This window comes from Mytilus galloprovincialis, chromosome 8 (assembly GCF_965363235.1).
Source record: "Mytilus galloprovincialis chromosome 8, xbMytGall1.hap1.1, whole genome shotgun sequence".
Lineage (NCBI taxonomy): Eukaryota > Metazoa > Mollusca > Bivalvia > Mytilida > Mytilidae > Mytilus > Mytilus galloprovincialis.
Window position 1 is genome coordinate 55,611,792 of NC_134845.1, and position 12,551 is coordinate 55,624,342.

Genomic DNA, 12,551 nt, shown 5'->3' on the forward strand with positions numbered 1-12,551 from the left:
ATTGCAATTTCAATATTTCATAAAATCATCTAATTTCTAAATATATTCTACATATTTGTTGTATAGACGCATATGCATATGAATTATTTTGTTTGACTACAGACTATATACTACATAAACCAGGCCTAAGTGGTGGTGTTACTACTCTCAAATTCTATTAGAATAGTTTGCAAAGAATTCCGATCAAACCCATTATACATACCGTCTGATACGAATATTTTCAGATGTATTTTGTCGATGAAGTGATAGTTTTTCCTCCGTGTTGAAGGCTTAAGAATGATCTTTAAATAACGATAAGAAAAAATGTGCTGTTCTTTCTTGTGTGTGTTTGTGTTGTTGCTATACATATATTGATTTTGTGTAATGGACTTATGCCAATAATTCTTTGTTTTTTCTATCAGTTGACGGACGACTTACATGGCCAAAACAATGAAAAAAGGACAACGAAATGTCTGACAAAAATGGTAACAGGAACAACATACCTAGAAATGAATAGGTAGAGCAATACGACAACACGTTACAACTTTATTGTATGCATAGTGACATGTTAACTAATTCGTGGACAGTCTTGTTTCCCCTTATTTTATATATGATATATATGTTAAAACATATTATATTGAATTGAAACAGATAAATTAGTGTCTAACATTTTAAATGCATTTAAGTGCAACAGATGCATTTGTATTGTGTTTTTTTTTTAATTTATTTTCTATGTACATGTATTTTATTTTCATATTTAGCTTTGTAAGTTTATCTGGTAAAATATCATTAGTATGAAAATATATGTAGGTCACCAGTATAGCTCAACGTGCTGTTACACTAGTTTGTCAACACTTAGGATGGACATGTAAGTCCGAACCAAGCGCTCGACATCAATCGTAGTCACAGCATGATATCCACCGTTAAAAATTGCCCACCTTCAAATATCAAGAAGTGCTTAAAGGTGACATACCACCAACTCTTCCCTATAGAAATACTGCTTGTGGTCATGTCTACCAATATATGTATATACTATTTTGAGCTACAATGTATTTGCCCATGAATTTTCTTTAAACATTTACGAATAATTTACTCCATAGTATACCTATGGAAGATTTACAGGAAATTGGTTGTAAATTTAGAAGCATTTAACTTCCGAACAGTAATGACATGTACAAATGAAAAACATTTCAGTTTTGGAATATGTCTATTTTCTATGCAGTTAAGCATTAAGAAATGCTATTGAGAAAGTTGTGGAAACTGAAAAAGTAATTTAGAAAATTAAAACAAATGTGTATTTTGAATTGTTGGTTTGACACGTACATTCAGCAAACCTTCCGGGAAGATGCTTTTAGTTTCGAAACAATCGACCTCACACGTTAAATATGAATATCAAAACAACGTTTTATTACAACGTACTGGTGTTAACAATAGGATCGTCAATTCAAACCAAATTGTGTTTAATATCTTACTGCGGATTGTATTAAGTAATGTTACAAGTATTGTATATAACCAACGTTTCTTCTATATACTTCTATATTCTAGTTTCTGTTTTACTCGCTTATTCTGTATCTGTGTAATAATGGTATTGATTGAAGTGTAATGTCAATAAGCAACACGTAATCATCCACATACATTTTTTTGTTTTTGTTTATTCATTTTATACACCAATCGCATTTTTCCTACATACTAATTATCTCTTAATACATGTAATACTAGTGAAAAGACTGAAAGGGACAAGGTTGTAGCTTCATTACTGTCCACTTATATAACTAAACACATTTGTCATAGATACATGCATTAATACTGCACTCGTTTTATCAAAGCAGTCAAAATGCATTGACGGTACATTTCTATGTCATTCACAGTAACTGATCTGTTTACAACTGTTCTGCTTGACTAAATTATAAGTAGTTGTCGGGAATTATTCAACGAATCGATGAACAACTCAAAACAATTTCTTTTACAATTGTTGAAAACCAGATTTCACTTGTATATATGTCATGTTTAAAACCTATAAATCATTATGTTGTATGCTTATTATTGGCATTTTAGTCAATACTCATCCGAATTCGTTCACCATCAATTGGTGTCAACAGGTAACATGTCTTTGTGTTGTATATTTCCCCATCAGATGAGGTCATTTTAAAAGAGGATTTTCCAAAAAATTTAAATCAAATAATTAACAACTTCACAATAAAGAGCAATTGAAAATGTTTTTTTTTTCTAGATTGCAGTTTAAAGACAATAGTAATATATTCATGATATTGATTTGACATATCAACGATTCAAGGATTCGGGCTGAAACAGGAAAAAAAAGTTGTGTAAATCCTTGTAATTTCCCGTTTTTAATTTTCATCTTCATATCGTTGAAGTGTCAAGTCATTGGCATGTTACTTTCCGAATTAAGGTGATATTTACTACTCTGTAGAAGAAAACTAAATTATTCTAAACAAATTACATCAGCTTAGACTAAAAATTATTAACAATTTAGCTGTGCGTATTCTAAAATATAATATTGTGGTAACATTATCGATATGTATAGTAATAAAACAGAAGCAGTAGTAGTAGTAATAGAAAAAGTAGTAGAAGTAGTAGTAGTAGCAGTAGTGGCAGTAATAGATATAGTAATAGAAGAAGTAGTAGTAATAGTAGTAATAGTAGTAGTAGCAGTATACGTAGTAGTAGTTATAGTTGTAGTAGAAGTAGTAGTAGTAGTAGTAGTAGTAGTAGTAGTAGTAGTAGTAGTAGTAGTAGTAGTAGTGGTAGTAATAGATATAGTAATAGAAGTAGTTGTAGTAGTAGCAGTAGTAGTAGTAGTCGTAGTAGTAGTAGTAGTAGTAGTAGTAAATCAGCTTAGACTAAAAATTATTAACAATTTAGCTGTACGTATACTAAAATATAATAATTAAAGTAGTAGTAGTAGTAGTAATAGTAGTAGTAGTAGAAGTAGTAGTAGTAGTAGTAGTAGTAGTAGTAGTAGTAAATATAATAATTAAAGTAGTAGTAGTAGTAGTAAATATAATAATTAAAGTAGTAGTAGTAGTAGTAAATATAATAATTAAAGTAGTAGTAGTAGTAGTAGTAGTAGTAGTAGTAGTAGTAGTAGTAGTGGTAGTAGTAGTAGTAGTAGTAGTAGTAGTGGTAGTAGTAGTAGTTGTTGTAGTTTTAGTAATTCTGCTATTCTTTTTCATCTTATTCGTTAACTTGTTCCTGTGCTTGTTCTTTTTGTTATTATTATTTTTATTTCATAGTATCAATAAACATGCCAATGGGTTACGTAAACTGATGTTTATCATTCGATTCTATTAGATGTTATGATACATACAGTGTATTTAAGATAGAACTAGGCGTTTTATGTCAATATGACTCTTAAAAAAACAAAACATTTCAGTATGTATGCATCCGTGGCTGGAAAAATATTTGGGATGGGTATACTGACGGAGAATAATTAAGCCTTTTGTATGTCCGACAATTATAAAACTATGTTTTTCTTGTGTTGAAAATGAACCGGACTATCGACGATCATACATTCAGAACATTGTATATTTTAATAACAACAGATATTTCAAACGGTTCTTTAAAAACTAAAAGAAAAAAGGTCTTTAGTTGATCATAGCTGATACACATAAGTTTTAAAAGTCTTTTCGTGTTTTTAAATTGAGTCCTATTTGTTTTAAAATACTGTCCACAGACTAACACTCAATCGAAGTTACGTTCACATACATATCCTTGCAATGAGTGGCATCCTTCGTCATTCCATCCATACAAGGTTTTTCTGCAATACTCTTTACAGTAATTGACACAATTTTCTAGTTTAAAACCGTTAGGTTCACCTAGTAACCAGTTGGTATAGTTAAGTGCAGAACCGTCTGATATCCATTTCCATTGACCTTCATTCGTAATATCATTTAATCCAATCCATGCATCATCTTAAATGAAGATAAACATGCTTGATACATGTGCATGCTGTACTGAATTTTGAATGGAACCTTTGGAGTAGTTTTCAAGTAAAATGCAAGTTGTACAATGTACATTGTTTCTTTCATATTTGCTTTTACAACATGGTGTTTATCTATCATCGAATAATAAGTGTAAGTAGAACTTTAAAATAGAAAAGGTAATATTTAACATTGTTTGAAATCAAGCTATTTTAGCAGTTGTAAGAATAACATTTTCTTAATTTGATAAATACATGTACCTTAGCATCAATTTAGTTTTTAATCTGTAGAATGAAGATAAGAAAGTTTTATACCTGTTAATTGAGATATCAACCCTTTGCCAAATGCCCGCCATATTCTTTACAGTTAATCTGCAACAATAAAATGTAGCTCACGGAGGGATTTTCTATTTTTTAGTTTAAGAGTATCGACAAACAAAGCACACAATTGTGTTGTATGAAATAAAAGTGAAATAAAAATAAAAAACATCAGCCATGTCAGTGGACAATATTGCGCATAGCAAAAAACATCAGCCATGTCCATTGAAAATATTGCACAAAGCGAAGTTGTGTCTTAACTTATTGGATCTATACGTGATTACCACGTTTTGTTGAATACTTGAAATCACCAAACAATTTTAATCTACTCAATTTGCACTAGAGCATCGTAAAATATAAATTAAACCTATCAAAGTCATTGATATTAAATATTTTTTAACCTTCTGAAAAAATATTATCATAATTAATGTGTTAATTTTTTTAACTGAAGGTACTGTTATACTGATATACTATAAAGTTTATACGTTTACTTTCACGTCAAAATACTTTTCAAATATTAAAGAACTAAATTGGTATGCAAATGATATAGTTTTATGGTCATTGAATACTTAATCAGATTCGTTTATACATGTCTTAATTCTTTTATAATTATACCTGTTCACTAATAATCTTTATGTATTCTCCTCATCTATAAAATAACTCGACAAAAGTTTACAAATATCAAAATCTTCAACATCGATAACAAAAAAAAACCCATGTAAAACCTAAAAACACGAGGCATTCGCTTGCACTCAATAGTAGACAAACCGATTACATGGAGTAGGTAACGAATGTATTCATTATTCGTCTTGCAAATTTCAACCAATTCTTACATGTAATATCACGTTCAGGGAAAGAACACAAATGGTTTCGATGAATGCCAAAACGACGATACTGGTAGCATCTCCAGATATTGGAGGAACACAAGCTTCTATCTAGCCCAAATGCTTTCTATATTAAGTTTTGACATTTCAAGCAAGCACATCTATGTTTGTTTATTTTTTATCAAATCAAAAGTACTCCTTAGCCTGACTTATGCTAACGCACTCAACATATCTTAAATTTCAGATATGAGCACACTGGTTCCGAGAAGTATAGAAGTGCAAAAAAGGGTGCTGTTAAAATGTACAATAGGGTACATACACCCTCCATTCGTCATTGCATATATATGTTTTTTGATTCAAGAAAATTTTCCACCCGGGGCGTAGCGTATTTGTTTTAAACGTTATACATTTTTTTACCTAATATGTAACTGTTGATAAATTCAATTCCAAATCAACTTAGCGATACACATATTTGTATAGCAAGAAACTCCTACATGGAAAACGCTATAGGTGACTTGCATCTTTTAAGGTTTAATCTGTTCACTTTTGCGTTATTGGACACCTATGATTAGAAATCGATTATATGCGCTTTACACTATTCTAGTCTAATCGACGAAAACATTAGAACAATTTTAAGAACATAGATCGTATGTATATTAATCGTTTCTATGGATTTTATTTGCCATCAACGAAAACAAAACATACCATAGCTTGTTTTCAATCAACCTTTTCGTATACAAATAGATAGCATTTGTCTGAAGCAAAGGTCCATCCATCAGAACATTTTTCTGAAACAGTATACAAAAACATTTAGAACATGTAGAACAACAGGTTTTTGATTGTTTTTTTTTTCTGTAACGCTGTCAGTTTCTTTTTCGATTTGTGAATTTTAATATCTTTTTCATATTACTGCCTCTTTTTACTCAATTTGAGCAATTTGAGCAAAAATGACATTATACATAAAGAAGCCGGATAATAATAAAAATACACAAAAACACAACCACTCGGTCTTCAACTAAACATACAATATGCCATCAACTAAATGTTATTTATCATCATGTTATTTGTATCTGTAAATGGCTCTGTCATGCCTTTTTAAACCACAAACTTCCCCTAAAACACAAGTTAACACCTTAGTACAACATTCAACATTACTTCGTGTTCACAAGAAGTGTATTGTTGTATTGGTTCAGACAATTTAGGTACTTTCAATGTTTATGGCACTACTTAATTTTTAAATTTTCTGTATTTATTGTTTCGTTGTATAGGCGTATGAGTCTGATTTCAAATACTTAACTTTGAAAATATTTTAATAACAAAATTAACTTTTTCACATATAACATTACAATTTTATCTTTCTCCACACATAACATTTTAATCTTACGTTTCTCAACGCATGAAAACCAGTTTTCCCATTGCATTGAAGGCAGACATTCTGAGTATGGTTTTCCATTCATTTCATAATTATGTTCACATTTGAGTTTGATTGCAGCTCCAATATTTCTATATGGTCCAAACCTCTCATCACTGACTGCATTGGGAGAATGCGGGCTGTCTACACAAACTGAATAATATATTATAAAATATAGTATAAACATTGGTATACCTATACCACAATTGTAACAGGTGCATAAAATAAAAGAGTATTAAAAGCATTGCACGAAGCTTAATTGTGTGTACCAGTATATTAAGTTCGTCCCATCCTATGATATGGCTCAATCTGCCACGCGGAGATCTCTATATTGGTGCAAGGGTTAGTTTTGGGATAAATCAATAAAAATAATTAACATATTTATCGCATACAAGATTGGTCACCAAATTAGTTATGGCATGTTATTCTGTTCGACATGATACAGATTACCACCCCATTAACGTGTTAGGCTTGGTTAAAATTTACTTGTTTGAAAGGGAATATTTAAAGGACAACATACTTTTGGCTTACTTTTAAACGACAACAGTATCTTAAGTTTTAGGGTTTTGTATGGCTATAAAAGAAAATATAAACAGACAATAATAGTACACAAGACACAACATAGAAGTTAAGGACTTTGCAACACGAAACCCTACCAAAAACTAGGGGCGATCTAAGGTGCTCCGGAAGGGTGAACAGATCCTGCTAAACATGTTGCACACGTCGTGTTGCTCATGTTATTACAGACCCGATAAATTGTCTAGGTCATTAAATAACATTCTTCAAAAAAGGGGGATTGTAGAAACAATACAAGGAATATATCTGAAATCATCTGTGGAATGGATGTTCCATTACGGTCAATAACTTAAGTACGGGAAGAAAACAAGAATAACATGGACTTTCTATTCTCTTTTCTTTTTTTCTGGAAAATCAAATTCTTTTCATTATTAATTCATAATGATACCTTTATACCACATTCTTTCCAATATCACCTCTGAGTATCATCAAATGCCTTTTCAGAGGAATTGATCGACCTTAATTAGGACATGAAAATACATGTTTTAAATGTTTAATACAATATCATACATTCATAATTATAATCATAGATATGTTTTAGTTGCTGTGTTTTCATCGGTTCCAGTTTGTAACCAGGATAAGGTCTATCAATCTTTTTATGACTTATGAACAGATGTATACTACCGTTGCTTTTTCAACCAAATTTCTATTATTCAAAAAAAAATTAAAACAAATCGAGTCAGTGCTTTCCACATGTCAAAGTTCTGTTCTGATTTCATTTTTAAAAAAATACTACTTTATGATTGTTCACAAGTTCGCCATTAAACACGTATTTTAGGTTTTTGAAAACTAATGAAACTTTCGTGACATGCTGGAGATGTTGAATGTTGTGTCTGTCTTTAATACTAAAAAATAATGCCAAAAAATAAATTAGAACTATATCTTGTTCTGTATACTTCGACGCATACACGATCTGACCAGCCAGTGTAAATAAACAGGAGCGTGGAAGTTTAAAAATCATCATGCATTTGTATAATATACATAAGTTTTGTGTTCATGTTTGCAGGATGTTACGAAACTTACATGCAGGTTCACATTTCCAATTTTCACCGTCGGAAACACATTTTTCTCCATCTTTACAGGTATGATTTTTACACTCCCCTGCCATGCTCTGTAAAAATAAATAACTCAAAATTACTAAACTCCCCAGAAAAGGATAGTCATTATTATTTATGATGCGGAGTGAAAGTCACGATGATTTATTAAATGATCGAACGGTGTGTAAAGCTCCTATGGTATATTGTGCTATTGCGTCGTCAGTATTTGTAAGTGGAGGAAACTTGAATGCCCGGAGAGAACAAATATCCTTCGATGGGAAAACCAACATGCTAGTGATACAGTATTTCGACTTTTTAGACCACTGGGACACCGAAACCCAGAGAAAATGTAAAAACAGTAAATTAATGGAATACAAAATAGATATATCAATAAGATAGGATAAATCCAGTAACTATTTATAATATATAGAAAAGTGTCAGACAAATGGTGATTTCTCAGTGTTTTTCAGAGTTGAATGTTTTAATATTTATTTCATTTCATTAATTGTAATTCCGTTGAATTTCTGATAAACCCAACTTTTTTTAAATACCAGAAGCTAAAGCATGTTCGTAACAGTCCAAAAACTAATGGTACAAAGCATACATTTGTGTAATTGATAGTTACTATATGGAACTACATCTCTTGCAATTATTTTATGTTGACACATCGCATTGGTAACCGTAGTATGTAGTGTTCATTTCAATCGTTTCCCCTCTGTGAAAGAACCTGGTTATGAGGTCAGCAAGATATAGATCTAATGAGCATTATGTATCAAGTCAATCATCCAATTGTGATGCAAATACTGACAAATAAAATCCTCACATGCATAATTGATTGTAATACATATACATGAACGCAGTAGGTATGTATATCAATACGTAGTGGAGACGGTTATATATATCGTACATAATACTGATTATTGTCAAGAGTTGATATCCAGTTTCAAAAACGGAAGAATATTGTCTTTATTTTGTGCTGATATCCAACGGATATTTTTTATTTTGATTTATATTCAATACTCTCATAGTACACACTCATTTGTGTCATACATACATTAAGTTAGTGACCTAAACACAAAAAAAGATAATTCAGATCGATCGATTTAATTCCGCCATATTTTAATTTAGAATTTATCGGTAAAGTTTTATAAAAAAACAATAACTTCAACTTTATGATGCGGTATTTTTATAACTAATATAATAATCATTAAAGTTTAACCCTCAGATTAAAAACAAGATTTCCAGGCCACTTTATGATCCGTCAAGTGTTAAAATTGTATGCATTTTTTATTTCAGTCTTTCTGGAAAACAGTTAAATCCCGCGACACAGCCCATTAACTATCCCAAACGTCTAGCGATAGACGTTAAATTGATTAATTTCTAGCATGAACATGTTTACTATATACTACTTAGATTAAATTGTTTATGAATCAGATGATTTTAAGAAAATATAATTATGTTATCAACAAAAGGTACCAAAAATTTCACTGTTTATATCATTATTGTAACGAGATGATTTTACATACTTTACAAAAAGAAATACTAGAACCGCTTATTATATCAACAGCCTTTTTAAAGTCACATAATTGTACGATACTGTAAATTCAGAACGTTTTGCGAAAAAAGCGACAGGGTTACATTTTTAATCGCAATGAAGTACACTCGTAGTTTGAAATTTCTGTAGTTATATGAATTAAACAGGATTATTCCAAATATCGCAAAAACTGAATCGTATTTTAGTCTTAAATGACAAAATCGAAATAATAAATGAACGCAATAATTTCTGAATAAACAGTAACTCAGAAAGAAACATATCATGTTATCACATAAGCAACACGACGGGTGTCACATGTGGAGCCGGATCTGCTTACCCTTTCGGAACACCAGAGATCACCCCTAGTTTTTGGTGGGGTTCGTGTTGTTTATTCTTTAGTTGTCTATGTTGTATTATGTGTACTATTGTTTCTCTGTTTGTATTTTACATTTTTAGTCATGGCGTTGTCAGTTTATTTTTGATTAATGAGTTTGACTCTCCCTTTGGTATCTTTCGTCCCTCTTTTAATGTTGAATCGGTCTATTAACGAAAAAAGTGCGAACTGTAACTAACGAGTAATAAAATACCATATTTCCACTACAATACACATTCACGATCGTTCATGGCATGATAATATGTTGTAGGATAACGAATGCCAAAATATGAAAAGGAAAAGAACGAAACAATTGTATACAGCTCAAGGCATGAACAACTAAAACAAACTAAGGCGATGGAATGTTTGAGAAGATACCCACTGCTGATGTATTTGAGGTTTTTATTTACCATTTGATGAGGGACTTTGAAATTGTAATTGTCTTTGAAGATTTTATTGCATTTTTAACAATCATCAGATCCATCATGTACATATACTTTGGTAAAAGGTTATCTAGAAGAATGAAAAATAAAATTTCCAGTTCTGCTTCATTTATTTCTATTACCGTCACGTTCAGAACGACCAAAAAAAAAATATTTACTGAACTTGAATCAATGACCAAGTTTCATATTTGATAAAACTTGTTAGCCTCTTATTGAATCTTGTTCTTAATTCATTTGTATTCAATTTCATCTTTTGTGTAAACAGTTCTGTTTATCAACCTACTAAATTAGTTATGCAGAGTAAATAACAAAACAAAACAAAAACGAATATATAGGTTTCTGAAATTATAAATGCTTACCTTATTCCATGTTTTGATTGCACTGTAGACACAGTTTATCTCATAAGTTAGATCTTTTAAATCCCCAAGTATATCACACATCAACCACAGCTGTCTATAATTAATACCAGTACAGTGTGACGTTATCATACATTCTTTCACACATTCTAGCATACTTATACCAATCAATCGTCGAAGTATATCATTGGCATCTCTCAAACTGTATAACACCCACTTGCCTTATACTTTGTTTCCAACAATATAAGTTATCTTTATGGCATACATTTGTTAATCCAAGCCAGCCAGATATCGACATCAAATACATGTGTATGTATGAAAAATTCTTCATACTATTTATTAAAATCCAGGAGGCGTAAATAACAAGCTTCGATGTGACTGTCTGTTCTTTTAAAAAAACATAATTGATTTTTTGGAAAACTTTATTGTTTCTTTTTTCTCATTGATTCGTGATATCATTTTCATTGTCCATAAAACAATCTTACTAATAATTTATGAAGTAAATTATTTAAGTCTCTTTTAAAATAGAATCCAATACTGTTCATTTGTCTTTAATTTTGTGATGTTAAGAGACATTAAAGAAAATCAAAACAAAAACCAAAACAAAAGAAGAAAGTAAAACTAACTGTTCATCATGAAATATATAATTCGAAAATTCAAACATTTCAAACGAATGAAAAACAACTAACAAAGTGTTATATTCCGGAATTGATACATATATTTTCTTGTGTACCAAAACTTCATGTACAATATTGTTACATTTTGTTACACATTGGTATGCAATATTAGGCAATATTATTCAACAGAACAGAAATATCCTTCATGCTTGCAAATCATTTCAGTTAAACGATGTAATTTGTTTTCAGACAATCATTTAAAAAAAAATAATCCCCCTTTCACATTTGAATATAAAATAATTCAGCTGCACACCATAATGCTAGCTCATTACATATAACGATATTAAGTGATTTATGTCAATTTCTTTATATTTTTATTTGAAAAAAATTCTTGATATGACATTGATGAAATGTTTATTCACAATAACGATATTCCTTCTAAACTGTGTGACTTTACTTAAATCGAATGCTTGACAATTTTTTTATGACATGTGATTAATATTAAAAGAAAAAGAACAACAGGAATAGAAAAAAAAAACACAACGATATTTCACATCGTGATATTTTGTGAACATAATTTCATACAACCTCAATTTTTATCCTATGTCTATTTCCGTACATGGACCCGATATTGTACCACAAGAATTTCGTTACAGAGAACGTTAATTAAGGTAGAAAAAACTGGAAAGGTCGTTTCAACTTAGCACATCAGTCATCTTGGATACGCATAGTGGTTGCGGTGAGTGGCCAATCGCACAAACATACCAGAATACAGCATATATATATCTTTCTTAGTGAAATGAAACCGTTAATGTAACCTTTTTTTTTATGTATTTGATACATTAAAGTGATGAGTTCAGTTTAAAGATTTTTATTCAGCATGAAGATATAAAGATAAAACTGCGTACAAAGCGATTTAACTCTTTTTTATTTACAAAGTAAAACAGACTGTTATATCGGCATACCACCAGCACAACGGACGTGTATACGCATATTATATTTTACATGTTAAATAAGATGACTACCACAAAAGAAGTACTGGTTAGTGGACTGTCCATTCTCAGAGGACTATCAGCAGAAGAGGTAAGGAATCTGTACTTACGGTACCAATGTTTTTTTTTATCTGAATCAGATGAGCATTAA

General features: G+C 30.6%; 1 protein-coding gene across 1 annotated transcript; it reads right to left on the reverse strand.

The window, feature by feature from the left end:
- Positions 1 to 5,766: 5,766 nt before the first annotated feature.
- LOC143043724 (uncharacterized) lies at positions 5,767 to 10,947 on the reverse strand. The gene is made up of 4 exons (XM_076215905.1): positions 10,795 to 10,947; positions 8,072 to 8,159; positions 6,446 to 6,625; positions 5,767 to 5,849 (listed from the first exon to the last, which is right to left on the reverse strand). Exons 1-4 carry the CDS (start codon positions 10,945 to 10,947, stop codon positions 5,779 to 5,781), a joined length of 492 nt encoding a protein of 163 aa, XP_076072020.1. The 3' UTR covers positions 5,767 to 5,778.
- Between the last annotated feature and the right edge of the window lie 1,604 nt (positions 10,948 to 12,551).